We start from the raw sequence: 18611 nt of genomic DNA, 5'->3' as shown, positions 1-18611 counted from the left end.
TCTGATCTCTCTAACTGGTACAAATCATGTATGCGCCCATAGCAGTGCGCAACGTGTGTAATGTGGTTTTGCCCTATGTTTTTGTAAGAGGGTGAGGTGGCTGGTGGGAGCAGTCACCGTCTACTTTGGTGGAGAAGGGGCACAAGGAAATAGAGGGGTCCGTTCCACCATTTCTCGTCGGGGTCTGTGGGTAGATAAGTTTTTCTGACCAGCAGTCCACAGAGAGGGTGCTGACAGTCCTTGCTACTGAATGAACTTTAGAGTTTCAGGTAGAAGAACTCAGGTGTTGTACCCTTGGCCCAACTTCCTTGTTTAGTTAAACCTCACAAGGCAGAGCCTCACTACTTGGGTCTCCACAGTGTCCCATGTAGATGCTTCCATGTTGCTGACATCCTTACTCCTTCCAAACTGTAGGCCTTCCTTTAACTCCTTTCTCTAGAAAGTAGTCATTTGCCCATTTTCTCCCCCTCATTCCTCTTCTTCCTCTTTCTTTTATTTTTTATTTATTTATTTATTTTTTAGGATTTTTTTTTACATCTTTATTGGAGTATAATTGCTTTACAATGGTGTGTTAGTTTCTGCTTTATAACAAAGTGAATCAGTTATACATATACATATGTCCCCATATCTCTTCCCTCTTGCGTCTCCCTCCCTCCCACCCTCCCTATCCCACCCCTCCAGGCGGTCACAAAGCACCGAGCTGATCTCCCTGTGCTATGTGGCTGCTTTTTTTCTTTTTTTCCCCAGGACCTGCAGTTCTCCCCAGTCTTTTCTTCAGGCATACAAGTTTCTTGCCTCAGTTACCTCCTGAATGTCAGGGCTTTCTCCGCATTCATCTGATTTTTGTCCTTTGGAGGGAGGGAGTTCTTTTTCTTCAGATGGGAGGAGGAAAAAGATGGGAGACCTCAGTGTCAGACTGCTGCATTCTCTGATCTAATGTTTCTGAACTCAAACACCCACACATTAAAAGGATAATTTGATTCTGAAGAACTCCATATATTACGCATGAGCAATTTAAAGCCCTCTTTTTGATATATCTTTGATCCTATTTCTTGCAAGCTAGTAACTCTTTTCTTGCATATTGAATGCATTTAATTCACTCTTTATCAGAGCTTTATTATAGAACTTCCTCATATTGACCAAAAATGCATGGGATGCAGCTCTATCCTCTACTTCATAAACTGGTTAGGGAAAGAGATACATAAATTGTTTGAAGGCAGAAATACTGTTTTGTTCATCATTTTATCCCCTCAGTTATCAGTACAATATCTTACATGCAATATATGTTTGTTGAATCAAATTCAGGGCCACAAAATCTGGGGATGTTGAAGAACCAGCAAGAAATCTTAGCGCAAGGGAGGAGATATGGGGATGTATGTATATGTATAGCTGATTCACTTTGTTATAAAGCAGAAACTATATTGTTAGTTTCTCCAATAAATTGTACTTCAATAAAGATGTTTAAAAAAAAGAAATCTTAGCGCATATATAGGAATTATATGTTGGTGCACTCTAGCTGTTATCATGATGTAGATGCAGAGGAGAGTAGACGAGGCAGTATTGCAGTGGGATTATCACCATAGCCCTTCAATCCAACACCATCTTGAATTCTAGTCCTTGTTTAGCTGCAAGTACAAATACAATCAGTCTGTTAAAAGTTAAGGTCAAATATATTTCAAATTTCTTTGTATCTTATATGGAGAAAAATGGACTGAAATGATTTTACTGGTCTTCTCCCCATATCCCCTTACAGCCTTCACAATGAGCATCATTGTGTATCCAATGTTACAGGCAGTGGCAGGAAAGGAGGCAGCCAAGGAGAGGATGCTGAGAGTGTGCACCCTCTTTGAAGCAGGGGAGCAGAGTTAAAGCCTGCCAACACAATGGTCAGGCTGTCTTCTTACATCTCCCCACCTCCGACTTTTTTTCCAGTGAGATCTCTTCTTAAATGTACACAGGTGCATAATTACAAGGGGTTGCTTGGAGGAGCCTAGCAGTGTTGCCATAGAAAAGTAAAAGTGTTCCAGAATGAAGAAGTATCGTAGCCAAGAGCAATACATTGAAAGTCATCAAGAAACCTTGCTACTTTGGGGTGTATTTGTTTTAAATGCCACTATTTGAAATGCGTTACCAACTACCAGCAACTTGGCGTGAAGCTTGAAGAATATAGAGGCATCTGTAATGCTGTAGAAATGTTGCAAAAAGAGGGAAAGTGGACATTTTAAGGGGGAATTCTCAAATATTCACAGTGCTCGGAATTTTAATGGAGCTGTTGATAACCTTGTTATCTAGCAGAGTTCTAGCTAAAAAATGCATTAAACTTCTTGGCTGTACTCAAATGAGTGGCAGCCAGAGATGGCATACATAGTGTACTTGATAAAAATGCTGTTTGTTTAAAGTATTAGAGTGGTCATTATGTTGAAGTACAAAGTTTTGATCCTCTCAGTAAATTTAATCTAGAAAGAATAAAGTGTTTCAGACTGTTTTTAAGTTTCAGTAGAACACAGGGTACTCTGTGAGTTTTTCCTTAAGGGAGTGTTAAATGTAAAAGCTGGTTTTGATATATTCACACATAAACAGAAATACGTTTTCAGGTTGCTTCCTTGATTCTTTCCCATTATTGCCTACTTGTGGCTAAGGATATGGTGACTTTATAAACTCAAGCTTTCAGCTATTTCAGAAATTTACATTGAACATATATATTCAGTTGAGTGTATGTGTGTGTATGTTAATCCTATTCAGAGAATTTGAAGATGGAAAAGAATTCAAGTCACTGGATTATCACTGTTTTAACCTCTCTAAGACACTTTTCCCTAATCTGGAAATGGGGCTCCTGATTCCCTAACTTTCAGAATGGTTTTAGGGATAGAGTAAATATTGTACTAAAGTATGTAGGAAAAATAAGTTTCTCTTCTGTGATCAAAACAATTACATTTTGTTGCCTTTCCCTTTCCTCATGAAGTTGAAATGATATAATCCAATATAGGTAAAGCCCAAAATTTATAGGAAGCATAGACTCTCTTAGCTAGAAGGAATCTTAGCGCATATATGGTTCAGTGATGCTTACCATTTGTTTGGCTCATAGACTACTTTGAGAATCTGAAAGTTGTGATCCTTCACTCCCCCAAAAATGCCTCTATAAACAAAAATTAGCATATAATTTTAAGGGGTTCAAGGACTCCCTAAAACCTATTCCTAACCCCTAGGGTTAAGAATCCTCAACTTAATTCAACACCCTCATTCTAAAGATGGAGGGACTTCCCTGGTGGCGCAGTGGTTAACAGTCCGCCTGCCAATGCAGGGGACACGGGTTTGATCCCTGGTCTGGGAAGATCCCACATACCACAGAGCAACTAAGTTCGTGCTCCACAACTACTGAGCCTGCACTCTAGAGCCCATGAGCCGCAACTACTAAGCCCATGAGCCACAACTACTGAAGCCCCTGTGCCTAGAGTCCGTGCTCCACAAGAAGAGAAGCCACTGCAATGAAGAGTAGCTCCCACTCGCCACAACTAGAGAAAGCCCATGCGCAGCAACAAAGACCCAATGCAGCCCAAAAAAGCAAAAACAAAAAAATCTAAAGATGGAAACATTAAAGAATATAAGTGATACGCTCTTGAGAATTAAAAATTATTTTGAAAACTCTACCCCAAAAATCTCTAATAATTTAAGAACACAGCTTCATCAATTATTTGAGCAGTGTCCTTGGACTACAGCTGCATTTCATTGATGGACTTGCTGTCACTCACCCTTGGTTTGTGAGTGACAGAAGAGCTATTTGCAATCCCACACAAAGTGAAATGAAATAATTTGGGCATTGATTCTATTTTTAACATGCCCTTTCCCAAAAATTATACTACTGCATCCTCAGTAAACATTCATTAAGTACCTGTCATGGTCCAAAGCCTATTCAAGGTAGTGAGAGCACAAGATCATGAGACCCAGTTTCTGACTGATCTGGGCCTAGTCTAGTAACAGCTCATGAGCTGGTAATAGGGGAACCCAGAGGGAGGAGCGACTCACCCAGCCCCAGAACTTTGAGAAGGTCCTACATTTAAGGTAGCATTAAAGCTGTGTCTTGAATGATGAGTAGGAGTTTTCCAGGCAAAGGATCCAGATATCCTAACTCCCTGTGCATGTAGATTTTACAATGCACCACTTTCCTTTTAGTTTAGAATAATTTGCTTGCTTTAAATTTTATGTACATGGTAATTAGGTGGGGTGGCCCACCGAAGACCCATTTGGTGGTTTCATCAGCCACGCATCTCCATTCTCCGAGCTATGCAGTCTCCAAACCTCAAGGTCATTGTCCTCCCTGACCCGCAATTTCTAGTCACTCACAAAGGCTTGCAAGTCCTTTCTTCAAAGCGTCCCTTCTACCTTTCTCTTCTTTTCTGTTCCCATTACCGTCTTCCCATAGTTCCCCATACGCTAGACCTGGTCCCCACCAGTCCTTCCTTGTACTACACAACCACAAATACGTTCTCCCAAAATTAATTTATTCTGAAGCCCGGCAAAGAAACATTTGTCCAGGTTACCAGATAGGATCTAATTACTGAGTCTATTTATTTTCTTACTTAAAGCCTCAGAGAAAAGCTGAGAGAACCCTGCTCCGGACGCGCAGGCTCAGTGGCCATGGCTCACGGGCCCAGCCGCTCCGTGGCATGTGGGATCCTCCCGGACCGGGGCACGAACCCGTGTCCCCTGCATCGGCAGGTGGACTCTCAACCACTGCACCACCAGGGAAGCCACGATCCAACCTCAGGCTCCTCACCCATCATTTCCCAGAACTTTTTTACTCCAGCCAGGCAAATGCAGGGTAGAGATGCTAAGAGCCCACACCAAGTCAGGTCTCACCTTTACCACGTGTTAGCTGTGGCATTTCATCTCTCCAAGCTTGTTTCCTCATTTACGACTTACATGAATAAATAACCAAACGGCTTAAAGCTGTTAGGAAAATTAGTGTGATGACACATGGGAAGTGCCTGGTGCCAGGTCTGACACGTAATTGACTCTCAATAAATGGTGACATTTGTAGCCACCTTCATCATCACCTTCCTCTGAAACGCACCACATCTCTGACATGCAAGCATTTCTAGAAACCCTTGCTCCTCTTACCCAGGTCATTTGCTTCTCCTTTAGGACCTGCTTCAGGTTCTGCTTATCTTCCCACTGATATCCCGCCCGCCCCCCCTAAATACACCTGCTCTCAGCAGTCTCTCCTAACATCGCCTGCCTCCCCTCTGTTTGCTTTACACTGTTTCCAAACTTTGAAGTTTCCTCACTGCAATAGCGAGAGCTGCCCCCAAGTGGAGCAGACTGTCGTGCAAAGTCACAAGCCTCCTTGACTTCACCCTCGTTTGAGGATGTTGAAGTGATCATGAAACAGACGGGAGGTTGGATAGTGGATGTCTGAGGGTACCAGCAGCAGTGATTTTTGGAGTCTGAGTGGTTTAAGAGCAGGGACGTGTCATCTACTTCCTCCTACTTCCCACAGCTAAGATTATTGTAGGCACACTCAACTCTGTTGTGTTTGGCGGACTGTTTTCCTGAAGAATCATCCTGCTCTTTGATCCCTGTGACAGATGAGCAGTGGCTTTAATCCTGCAGGGGAGTTTGGGAGGATGTGTATCAGGGTTGGAGGATGGGAAACCCCACGTGCATCACACTGGGACCCATAGTGAGCTTATAAAAAGTGTTTAATGAACAAGCACCAATCATAGGCTGTTTCACTGAATCATATGTCCCTTGGGAACAAATTAAGAGCAAATGGAAGTCTTCCAAAGTTAAGGCTGAAGTTATAGGGAGATGTAGAGGGAATAGATCTCTTGCCCTGCCCCTGCCAAAAAAACAAAAAACAAAAGAACTCCTTAGGTTCCACAGAAAAAGCTCTTTATCTAAACATTTTATTTCTCTTCCTTACAATCTCCATACAGGGGCAAAGAGAGAGTCCAGAAACGTTTATCTTTAGTATGCTTATTGGAAAGTCTATTCCTCACAGTTGTGAAACAGTTTCATTACACAGGGCACCTCTAATTTTTGCCAGTTCGTTTTATCTCTGAAATCAACTGCTTTGCCTTCTCTGTTGCTGAATTTCAGCTGCACTTAATCTCATTGTGGCCTGGCCTTTTTATACCAGTTTGCTGTAATGCTGAGAGAACCTTCAACTTTAAAGAATGGCTCTTCAAGCCCTCCCCGGTTGGAGGAGAGGAAATCAGTTAATTGCAGCCTGTCAGAGCTGTTTTAGGTGACTTTGTACTTCTTCCATTTAAGATCAACATGAACCTTAGACATTTCAGGCTGGAAATCTAAATAGCAACAGAAAAGCCTGCATTTCACTAATGCCAGGAATGACTCATCTCGTGAGAATGGTATTATATTGCTAATACAATACAGAGAGAAGGAAAAGACTGTGGTATCTGCCTTTCTTTGTATTTCTGACCTTGAGGAGAATTATAACTTGTTTGTTGCAGAAGTTGAGCATCTAATGTGCTGATGCACCTGTTAGTTGTAATATGTTAAATGGCAAAGCACTTGCAGTTTCCCATGATTGCTTTGTGGGTGAAATATTTTGTGCAATCTTGTGAACTGATTTTTTTTTAAAGACTGTATTCATTTGTATTTCTTGTCTCTCATTTCTCAAAACTGTGCTTTCTCATTCTATTTCAACACCCTGGTCTCATCATTAACATCTTAGAATCTGCTTGGCTTTTTATTTTCAAGGTAACATTATTATGATCTGTTTTTAATGCAGAGACCATGAACCAGGCGACTCCTGCTAGGAAGCTGGAAGAGGTTCTTCATCTAGCAGAGCTCTGCATAGAAGTCCTACAGCAGAATGAAGAGCATCATGCAGAGGTGATGGCTTGTTTTAACTGTCACATAAAGCGTCGCATAATGTTTCACCATAGTGGGAGCAGCACTGAAGAAGTGGCTTTTTTTTTTTTTTTTTTTAAGAAGTGCCTTTTGATACACATCTGGCCATTTATCTACAGAAAACTGAGAACGTGTGTGCATTTCCTGGAAATATAACTCCTATATGTTACAAAGGAATTGTATATGTATATAATTTAGTATCTGTTCCTGACAACTGTCTTCCTGTGAGGAACGTGGGAGAACTTATGGGATCTGCCTAAGGTGTACAACTAGTAAGAAGCAGAGCTGGAACACGAACCCCCATCTTGCGATGCCAGATCACTTGCTTTTCCCCTGTGCCCCGATTGCTTTAGTTTCGAAATGTAAGTTAATCAATGTGCAAAAGGGAAAGTAGTGATAAACTATAGGACACCAAAACTGAATAGAAGACATTCAGAGCTGTATGATTGATAACTCCAGTCTTTCACTTTTACCGTCAAACTTTTCTTTAAATTTTCACTAAACTTTCGTTTTTAAGAGGTTTTTAAAAGTTCTAGTACTAATTATATACTGACATTCACTAAAAATATAGAATGGTATTTCATCAGGCAAACTGCTTATTCTGAGACTTAAAAGTGTCATTCTTTCTAATAGCCATGAGTTTATTTTAAAAAACAAGAGTCTTCTGACTGAATTAGGTAGGGGAAATGTGTAGGATTAAATAAATGTAATAAATTTCAGTGCCCTAACAGTGCTTTTATTCTTGAGGAAGCACGTGAAATGAGTAAGTATGAAAAAGACCAGGTACAGAAGAATTTATAGAATATTTATATTTAATGAAACCTTGTTCTCAAAAATATAAGAAACTACAGGAAGTACGTTTTAAGCGAATTCTCAGAAAAGAATATTCATGAAACCTTGCTATAGGTAACTAAGATTTATTGTATCTGGTTATAAATATGATCATTCAAAACATCTGCTTCTAGCTCACACTATGGAATCTAGCTTTTACCTTGCATCTGTCATGTGTGAACTTGTTATGGATATTTTATTTTAAACTGAAGAAACAGCTGCTTCAATAATTTGAAGTGAATTCCCAGGAGGAGCTTTTCTAGGCTAATACTACCGCTATGTTACAATGAAAATGATTATATGATAAAATGTATGTATGTGTTGTCTTTTGTTAAAAGGCATTATCATCAGAGTATTAGACCTTTTTGAATTAAAAAAAATTCTGATTGGGTATCCAATTTCATCTAAACAGGTACATCTAATATTCCTATACCTTTCACAAAAATTACATTTAATTTTCCTGCACTAATAAGGGAAATAATAACTCTCCTGTCTTTTAAATGTAATTAGCATTATATACTCCCTGCAACCACTACATGCTTGTTAAAGTACAGTGTATCCAAACACAATTAAAATGTAAATATTACTTAGTTTCTAATCCACAAAAATACAGTTGACTCTTTTGAACAGAGGTAATCAAAACTCATAAATGTAACTCAACTATATGCCAAAATATAGAAGTGTTATGAGGACCTCTTTTTAAAATGCTTTGTAACACTATGACATGTCTTCATTCCACAATGCTTCCAAATTCTTGGGATTCTTCAGGGAAGAGAGGTGAGTAAAATTGTTTTCACCATTTTTCTAGCATGGAATGACTCTTTTATGTGAAGATAAGATAGAACACACTCTGGTTACACTTTTAAAGCCACCTTAGTCCCTCTCCTTGGAATTAAAGACTGTATCTCTTTAAATGGGCAACTCTTTGTTGTACTGTTTCTGTGAAGGTGTCTTATTAGTAATTGCATGCATAATTATTGCTGGCCATCTAAGTACAGGCCAACTGAGAGGGTTTTGCCATTTTGGTTTTGGTTTTATCTTTTAGCGGTTTTTTTTGGCCTTTTTCTTTTTTTAACCAGGAGATCCAGCTTTTCCTTTGAACAATATTGGGGGGTGAATTGATCTGATTCCAAAGTCATTTCCACAGTGAATTGATGGACTGCATTGTACACTGATCTTGATTTTGCTGAATGTCCAGGCTAGACTCTACTGCACAAAAGAGGACCTGGCCCGGCGCCCTTGGTGAAGGTTAATGCGTCTGCCTCAGAGACCTTCAAGTGGCCGTGTGTCAGCTCCTCTCATTTCCCTCTCCTTTCCTCCACAGAGGCGGTTCACTTCACAAGGCCAAGAGGTTGTTTCTGTCCTTCAGCAATTTCTCAGTTAAGCAGGTTTCACGTCCTTCAGATCTTTGACAGTAACTTACTCATAACACAGTCCTCCCTTCTCTCTGAAGGCCTCTCCACCTCTCCCCTCAGGCTTTTCTTCCGATTTTCTGTGTTTTCTTTTGAGAAAGACAGTTCACACTCCTTTCCAGAAAATCTTGAAGGACGTCTTCCACATTCCCGTGATGAGACTGTGTCTGACCAGAAATTTAGACAAACGGATCTGACAACTGTCCATCCAAGGCCACTCACTCTGACAAAGGCGGCAAGTCCCAGATGCCGACCAGGAAGCCTTAGGCTCTCACCAGCCCACCCCCTCCACACACACGCAGCACTTTCCTGCTAAGAAAACTTGCCAGGTGCACAGCTGGTCAGTGACGGGGTGAAGACGCAGGCCAACTCCAGACTCCACACTTTCCAGGGAACCACATTGTTATTTCTTGGTTTCAGTAGAATGGCAGGTATGAGTGCCTTGTCCTAGTTTTGCTGGCAGGTTTGGCACTTAGCATCGTAGCAGGGATATAAACGCAGAGAGGAGGAGGATGGTGCAAGCCTGGGGATGTCCCTTCTCTTCTGTCAGGCTCTTCTCCTGGCATATCTTGGGACTCTGCTATGGGGATGGAGGGCTGGAAATATCCCTCAGTGAAGGGGCAGAGAGAGAGGCGACATGATCGACATGAGCACAGCTCAGGTTGTTACTTTGTGATTTATTGTTGCAACAGAATCTTAATTGAGGGTCCCTGAAATATTTTAAATATGATATTGTCCACCATATCAGTGACACTGTAGGCCAGGGGGATGTCTGGCGGTAATTCAGTATTTGCAACTTAGCTCTTGGTTCACTGCAAATGGTTGATGCATCCTGCCCTCCAGCTGGCTGGGTCCCAGGCTGCTCCAGCAGCAGAGTCAGGGCAGGGAAGGAGTTCAGTACGGACACACATATTTGTGCATGTGGTCATTCACATGAACATCGGTATCTGGGCCAGATTATGCATCTGGATGGATTCTAACATAAAGAGAATGGATGTTTGATTTTTAAATTTTTTTCCATTGTTTTTACTTCCTCATATCCTTATTCCTCTCTACTACCATGCATATCTAAGGACCATCTTAAAGTGTAGTTATACAAAACTTGATCATAGACAAGATCTGTTTACTACCTACTACTAACTAAATTGCACTCATCTCAACAGTTGAGTTCATCTTATTTGCCTAGTATTTATATCTGGATAGCCAGTGAGATAAATCGATATTTTCTTTTTTAGGACGGGTTTAGGGTTAGATTAGCCTGTGGTCCAACAAATGTTCCTCTTTTTGGAAGAAGATGACCAGTAAGTGGCTTTCATACAACTAAGCTACAGAGGCAGAATTCAATTTGCAGCAGTGACTCTCAAACGAAACTGCATCGGCAAAAATATCCTATCAAAAATGTTTGTTAGTCACTCACTGACTTATAAATGTATAATATTAAGAGTAGCACTTTACCCCAACATGTTTTGAAGCATTTTCAGTTCTTCATCTCACTTGGTTATTTCAGTATTTATATTCATCTATGAACACAACTAGGGAAAGATTTTCGTGAATCAAGAGTGCAGAAAACTTATGATTCGTTTGGCAGTAGTTTAGGTGTCACCAGTTTAGTTTAGTCCATTCTGCTGGCTCCTCAAAAGCACTTAAATATTTCTAGAATATGACCCCTTAGCATTATGTTGCTCTGTGTGTATGTTGGGGGTTGTGGTGATGCCCTAGACACTGGGTATCCTAGACACCAGGGCTTTTAGGATCATCTACAAAATACAGGATTGCAAGCTGATCTTTTCTTGGGGGGGAAAAAAGCATGTAATACATTACAAAATCAGACATGCTATTTTTGCTCATTTATGCAGCCATATTTTTTGTGGTATTTTAAATTATGAAATGTTTACTATATTTTGAGGGTAAAAGTAATCAAAAGCCTAAGACCTCAAAGAAATTTGAAGAGATATAAAGAAATCAGACCGTTAAAAGGTGCTCCGGCAAGAAAAAAATCAGAGGACATTAACATTGGTCTGATCTGCAAAACTAGACCAACAGACAGACAGGCCCTGTGCCATGTATAGTTAATTAAGAAGAGGCTGTATGTGTAAGAGCTTGGTCTCTACACTCCAGCTGACCTGGATTCAAATTATTGCTCTGTTACCTACCAACTTTAGGCAAGTTCTTTAATCTCTGAGTTTGCTAACCTATAAGATAAGGATAATTATACCATCTACCTGAAAGGAATAAGTAAGATAATGTATAAAAAGCCTTTCGAATATTACAGTAAACCCCCTACATATGAACCTTCAAGTTGCTAACTTTCAAAGATGCGAACATACTTTCTCATGTCCAATCACGTAAGTTAGTTCACCTGTCTGGTGTACATTGTCACGTGCCTGCATCCTCTACAGGTGGTTGTGCTTTTGTGTACTTTACTGTACACAACTGTATAGAGTACAGTAGTACAGTATCTTTATTTCAAGCTAGATCTACAAGAGGACAACTTCACCGAACTCCTTCCTGTGCAGACCAAGGAGCTTACTAATAAAGACCTGATGGAATTGGAGGCCCAGAGGAAGGACGAAGAGAGACAAGAGGAAGAAGAAGTAACTGAAGAACTAAGAGATTCACGATGCAGGAAATGGCAAGGGGATTTTCTTTAGTTGGGAGGCACTGTTAGTTTTTGAGGCACGGGACCTGAATGTAGAATGGTACACGAAGGTTGCAGCAGCCGTTCAGAATGGAATCCAGTGCTACCGTGTCATCTATGACGAGAAAAAAAGAGCTACTACCCAGACATCACTGGATCGTTTTTTCAAGACGGTAGATAGAATTGGATCCAGCAAGGAACCAGAACCTGTGCCATCAGTGTCAGGCGTGAGTGAAATTGCAGCTTGCCCTCCGTCTCCTATTGCTGACAGTCCTTCACCTCTACCATCTCCCACCTCCTCTCCCTCCTCCAGTCACTAACTCTGCTTGCCTGTTCACTCGATGCCAGCCCCTGTATGCCAGCTGTTGTACTGTACTACTGTACTTTTCAAGATACTGTACTGTAAGATTAAAAATGTTTATTTTTGTTTGTTTGTTTTTTATGTATTATTTGTGTGAAAAGTATTATAAACCTATTACAGTACAGTACTACATAGCTGATTGTGTTAGTTGCGTACCTAGGCTAACTTTGTTGGACTTACGAACAAATTGGACTTAACGAATGCACCCTTGCAACAGAACTCATTTGTATGTAGGGGACTTACTGTACTTGGCACATAGAAACTATTCCATTCATGTTGGATATCATTATTTTAAAAATATATAAAGTCACAATATAAGATTTGTGTGACTTTTGTCTCATTTTTATGTTACTGATAATGATTCATTTTTTTTACTTTTGTACAGCAAGAGATTTTCATATTCCTTGACTTTTCCAAACAGCCCTGGAGGAGGCTGGTACAAGTATCGTTATTAGCAATTTGCAGATGAGGAAATGGAAATCCACTGAGGGAACTGATTTGCCCATCATCACTTAAATCTCACCAAGTTCAAAAGCTCAGTACTCTGCTTCCAGTTTCAGGGATAGTCTTAGCTGCCACTATTTTCAACTACTCTGAGTAAACAGACACGGCTTTCAAAGTATTGTCAGCCTGCCACAGATATTGTTCTCACTGTACAAGATTTATTTACTGTTAGAACTTTGATAGAAATCGTATGGCTAAAGGATTACAATCAAGTTTTGTTTTGTATTTCCTTCTTAATCAAGTTAAACATTGCCTTCTGCCTGTGCTGTCTCATTTACACTAATTAGTGGCTTAGCTTTAGAGCCAAGATAACTCTAACCTAGATAATCGTGACTTTTGATTGGTGCCCTACAGATGGGTGTGTTGCTGAGAAGGGTTTTCTCCTCCCTGGTGGAGCCCCTCATGCTGTGGAGCCTCAGCCACTCCCAGGAAGTGGTGCTCTAGGACGGAAATTATATAGTCTCTGCTCTTACCACCAACCCGGGGTGCGAGGACTGCCACCCAGAGGGATGGCAAAAAGCAGGAGGGGACAGGTGGGAGAACTGACCCTGTGTTCTCAAGGTAACAGCCTGCAACCCTTGCTTTTCGTTTTCAAGGACAGTGGTTCCTTAAAGCTTTCTCTGGTCATCATTAGAACAATAAGCATTCGTCACAGATTGGCTTACGTTCATTAGGAATAACATCATCAGAGATACAATTTGAAACATAAATATATACTTCAGCAAAACATAATGTAAATTTCCAGTTGATAGCAAAGTCTTGCCGACCTGAAGCTGTTATTTTAAAGAAAATTATCTTCCATCGTGTTCCATTCCCCACTGCAACTCTGTCTTCCAAGTAAACTTTAAAAAGAGCTTTGGAAATTTTTCTCAGAGTCTTGATACAATCTTGACCTAACGTGGCTGTTATTGTCTTAATTTTAACCTTTCGCAAAGGTATTGGTTGTGAACTGGAAGTGAGACTTTGAAAATGTCTCTCTTTGCAGTGCTGCATTTTCAGTAGCATTTCTATCCTGCTCTCCTCAGAGGGAGGAATCTCAGATTCTTCTTATCTATGTCACCAACACAGCTCTAAAAGACAGGAGCAAGGTATATGCAATGAAATTGTGTATACTATTTTATTTTTTTCCTTTTATATTATTGTCATATAACCATTCTAGTAGAAATTTAAACAAAAATTATTCAAATATAATATTTTCAAAGAGCAATAGCTTGGTTTACATAGAACATACCACTTCCAGCAGGTTTTCACATTCACATGTTTATACAGCAAAGTCGAAGTTATATGCTTTGAGCCAACCATTAAAAATGTTCCTACCTCTGTAGTCTGTGATTTGTACTACACCACTCTTTTTTTTAGCCAGTGTTTTCTTCAGTTTCCGTCTGCTAATTAGTTACACGGTAATGTTTTTTATAAACATATTGAACATTATTATTGTGACAGAAGTTTTTAAGAAAATACTCAATATGTCAATATTTTATAATCCACCTTTTTTTGGTTTGTGGTTTGACTCTTTTTGTTATAATCTAATTTATACTGGAGGGAATTGAATGGAGTTTTGCGACCACAAATCTCACATGTTCTTAGAAAGTTCTTGAAAGTAAATATGGACTTCTCTGAGTATATAGTATGATTAAACATTTATTAAAAGTTACTTTTAATTGGAAGAATAACAAGAACATCTGTATCACAGAAATGTGTGTGCTTTGTAGTTATTTGGTTACAAAATTGTAACACTTATCAAAAGTTAAATGAAAATAAGGGGGAAAAGACCTGAGAGACATTTCACTAAAAACAGTATAAAGAGAGCCCTAAAACATATGTAAAATGTTAAACTCATTCAAAATTAGACAAATGCAAATTAAAACAAAACTGAGATACAACAGCCAGAGACGTCCACATTATTTTTTGTGAGTGTGATAAGAACACTTAACATAAGATATACCCTCTAAGCAAAATGTTAAGCATACAATACAGTGTTGTTAACCAAAGGCACTGTGCTGTATGTAGACCTCTAGGATGTGTTCATCTTCTATAACTGAATCTTTGTACCCTTTCACTAATACCTCCCTTTTTCCCTCTTTCCCCAGCCATTCTACTCTCTGCTCCTATGAAATTAACTATTTTAGATTCCTCATATAAGTGGGATCATACAGTATTTGTCCTTCTGTGTCTGGCTTATTATACTTAATATCCTCCAGGTTCAGCCATGTTGCCGCAAATGGCATGATCTCCTTCTTTTATCAGACTGAAAAATATCCCATTGTATATAAATATCATACTTTATTTTCTATTCATTCATTTGTGGACATTTAGGTTGCTTCTGTGTCTTAGCTATTGTGACTAATACTGCATTGACCATGGTAGAATATGTATCTCTTTGAGATCCTTATTTCAATTCCTTTAGATATATACCCAGAAGTGGGATTGATGGCTCATATGATAGTTCTATTTTTAATTTTTTGAGGAACCTTCAAGTGTTTTCCATAGTGACTGCACCAATTTACATTCCTACCAACAGTGTACAAGGGTTCTCTCCTCTACATCCTCAACAAAACTTACCTTTCGTTTTGTTTTTGCTAATAATAGCCATTCTAACAGGTGTGAGGTGATATCTCATTGTGGTTTTGATTTGCATTTGAAAATCAAATGATGATTAGTGATGTTGAGGACCTTTTCATATACCTGTTGGCCATTTGTTAGTCTTCTTTGGAGAAATGTCTGTTTGGTCACATGTCCACCTTTTAATCAGGTTATTTCTGTTTTTGCTTTGAGTTTTAGGAGTATATTATATATTTTGGATACTAACCCTTTATCCAGTATATGGCTCACAAATATTTTCTCCCATTCCTTTGTTGATTGTTTTCTTTACTGTGCATTAGCTTTTTAGTTTGATGATTTGCCTGTTTTTGCTTATGTTGTCTGTGCTTTTGGTGTCATATCTAAGAAATCGTTGCCAAAGCAAAGTTAAGAAGCTTTCTCTCTATTTTCTTCCAGGAATTTCACAGTTTCATGTCTTAAGTTTAAGTATTTAATGCGTTTTGAGTTGATTTTTGTATATGGTGTAAAACAAGGGTCCAGTTTAATTCTTTTGCTTGTGGATATCCACTTTTCCCAGCACCGTTTATTGAAGGGACTGTCCCTTCCCCGTTGTATATTCTTGTCACCCTTGTTGAAGATTAGTTGACCATATATGTGTGGGTTTATTTCTGGGATCACTATTCTGCTTCTTTAATCTAGGTGTCTGTTTTGATGCCAGTGCCAGATTGATTTAATTACCACAGACAGCTTAGTAATATACATATTTTGATATCAGAAAGTGTGACGCCTTCAGCTTTGTTCTTCTTAAGAACACTTTAGCTATCTGGGATCTTTTGTGGTTCCATATGAGTTTTAGGATTATTTTTTCTATTCCTATAAAAAAAAGTTCAATGGAATTTTGATAGGGTTTGTGTTGAATCTGTAAGATTGTTTTGGGTAGTATGGACATTTTAACAATATGAATTCTTCCAATCCATGACACCAGCTATCTTTCCATTTATTTGTGACTACTTTAATTTCTTTCATCAGTGTTTTATACTTACAGTTTACAGGACTTTCACCTGTTTGGTTAAGTTTACTTCTAAGAATTTTTACGCTTTCTAATACTATTGTAAATGAGATTGTTTCTTAATTTCTTTTTCAGATTGTTTGTGTGTAGAAATGCAACTGATTTTTGTATGTTGATTTTATATCCTGCATCTTTGCTGAATTTGTCCATTAGTTCCAACAATTTTTATAGAGTATTTAGGTTTTTCTACGGACAAGATCACATTATCTGCAAAGATAATTTTACCCTTCCACTTTGCATACCATTTATTTCCTTTTCTTGCCTGATTGCTCTGGCAAGGATTTCCATTACCATGTTGAAAAAAAAGTGATGAGAGTGAGCATCTTTGCTATATTCTGGATTTTAAAGGGAAAGTTTTCAGTTTTTCACCACTGAATGTGATGTTAGCTGTGAGCTTCTGACATATGGCCTTTGTTGTGTTGAGGTAAGTTCCTTCTATACCTAATTTGTAAGAATTTTTATCACAAAAGGATGTTGAATTCTGTCAAATGTTTTTTCTGCATCTACTGGATGATCAATCATGTGATTTTTATCCTTCTCTCTGTTAATTTGGTGTATCACATTGATTGATTTGTGTGTGTTGAACCAACTTTACATCCCAGGGGTAAATCCCACTTGATCACAGTGTCTGGTCCTTTTAATATGCTGTTGAAATTGATGTGCTAATATTTTGTTGATAATTTTCACATCCATGTTTATCAAGGATATTGGCCTATATTTTTCTTTGCGTATGGTGTCTTTTTCTGCCTTAGATATCAGGGTGATACTCTCCTCATAAAATGAGTTTAGAAATGTTCCCCCTTGGGCTTCCCTGGTGGCGCAGTGGTTGAGAGTCCACCTGCCGATGCAGGGGACACAGGTTCATGCCCCGGTCCGGGAAGATCCCACATGCCGCAGAGCGGCTAGGCCCGTGAGCCATGGCCGCTGAGCCTGCATGTCCGGAGCCTGTGCTCCGCAACGGGAGAGGCCACAGCAGTGAGAGGCCCGCGTACCGCAAAAAGAAGAAATGTTCCCCCTTCTATTATTTGAAAGAGTTTAAGAAGACTTGGTTTTAATTCTTCTTTAAACGTTTGATAGAATTAACCTGTAGTGCTATCTGTTCCTAGGCTTTTCTTCTTTGGAGGTTGTTGATTACTGATTCAAATTCCTTACTTGTTTCTGGTTTGTTCAAGTTTTCTGTTTCTTCTTGATTCAGTCTTGATAGATTATATATTTCTAGGAATTTATCCTTTTCTTCTAGGTTGTCTAATTTGTTGATGTATAATTGTTCATTCTAGTCTCTTATGATTCTTTTTTCTTTCCTGTGGCATCAGTTGAAATGTCTCCCTTCCATTTAAATGATTTTATTTATTTGAGTCTTCTTTGTTTTTTTTCTTTTTAATCTAACTAAAGTTTTGTCATCTTTTCTAAAAAACAGCTCTTAGTTTCCTTGATTTTTTTCTATTGTTTTTCTATTTTCTGTTTCACTTATTTATACTCTAACCTTTATTATTCCTTTCTTTTTCTAACTTTGAGCTTAGTTCTCCTTTTTCTGGTTCTTTGAGGTGTAAAGTTATATTGTTTATCTGAGATTTTTTTAAATTTTTTAATGTAGGTATTCATTGCTATAAACTTCCTTCTTAGTACTGCTTTCACTGCATCCCATAAGTTTTGGTATGTTATGTTTTTTGTTTGTCTCAAGATATTTTCTACTTTCTTTTTGCTTTCATCTTTGATCTGATGTTTGTTCAAGAGTATCTTGTTTAGTCTCTATGTTTTTTCTCTTTTCCTTTTGTTATTCATTTCAAGTTTTTTTCTACTGTTGTTGGAAAAGATACTGGGGATGATTTCAATCTTCTTAAATTTGTAAAACTGTTTTTGTGACCTAGCATGTGATCTTTCCAAGAGAATGTTTCATGAGTACTTGAGAAGAATGTATAGTCTACTGCTGTTGTATGGAATGTATGTATGTGTCTGTTAGGCCCATTTGGTGGTGTTCAGGTCTGCTGTTTCCTAACTTCCTGTCTGGGTGATCTCTCCATTATTCAAAGTACAGTATTGAAGTCTCGTATTGTAATTGTGTTGCCATCTATTTCTCGCTACAGAGTCAATGTTTGGATGCTTATATATTTATAATTGTCCTAGCTTCCTGGTGAATTGACCCTTTCCCATTATGTAATAACCTTCTTTATTTCTTTTGGCAGTTTTTAATATATACTGTAGTTTGTTTGATATAAGTATAGACACCCCTGCTCACTTTTGGTTATCATTTGCGTGGAATATCTTTTTCTACCCCTTCACTTTCAGCCTATGTGTATCCTTAAATCTAAAATGAGTTTCTCATAGATAGCAAACATATAGTTTTATCTTGTTGTTTTACCCATTCAGCCACTCTGTGTC

General features: G+C 38.8%; 1 protein-coding gene across 7 annotated transcripts in view; it reads left to right on the top strand.

Moving 5' to 3' along the window:
* CADPS2 (calcium dependent secretion activator 2) overlaps nucleotides 1-18611 on the top strand; it is a 487000-nt gene that overhangs the window by 383072 nt on the left and 85317 nt on the right. For all 7 annotated transcript variants that reach the window (XM_060020810.1, XM_060020806.1, XM_060020805.1 and 4 more), the window contains one exon: nucleotides 6755-6858. In XM_060020810.1, coding sequence (XP_059876793.1) covers nucleotides 6755-6858 — 104 coding nt within the window. The remainder of the gene's footprint in view (nucleotides 1-6754; nucleotides 6859-18611) is intronic.

Source organism: Delphinus delphis, chromosome 9 (genome assembly GCF_949987515.2).
Source record: "Delphinus delphis chromosome 9, mDelDel1.2, whole genome shotgun sequence".
Classification (NCBI taxonomy): Eukaryota; Metazoa; Chordata; class Mammalia; order Artiodactyla; family Delphinidae; genus Delphinus; species Delphinus delphis.
The sequence above is the reverse complement of the archived record's forward strand: the minus strand, read 5'-3'. Positions and strand labels throughout refer to the sequence as shown.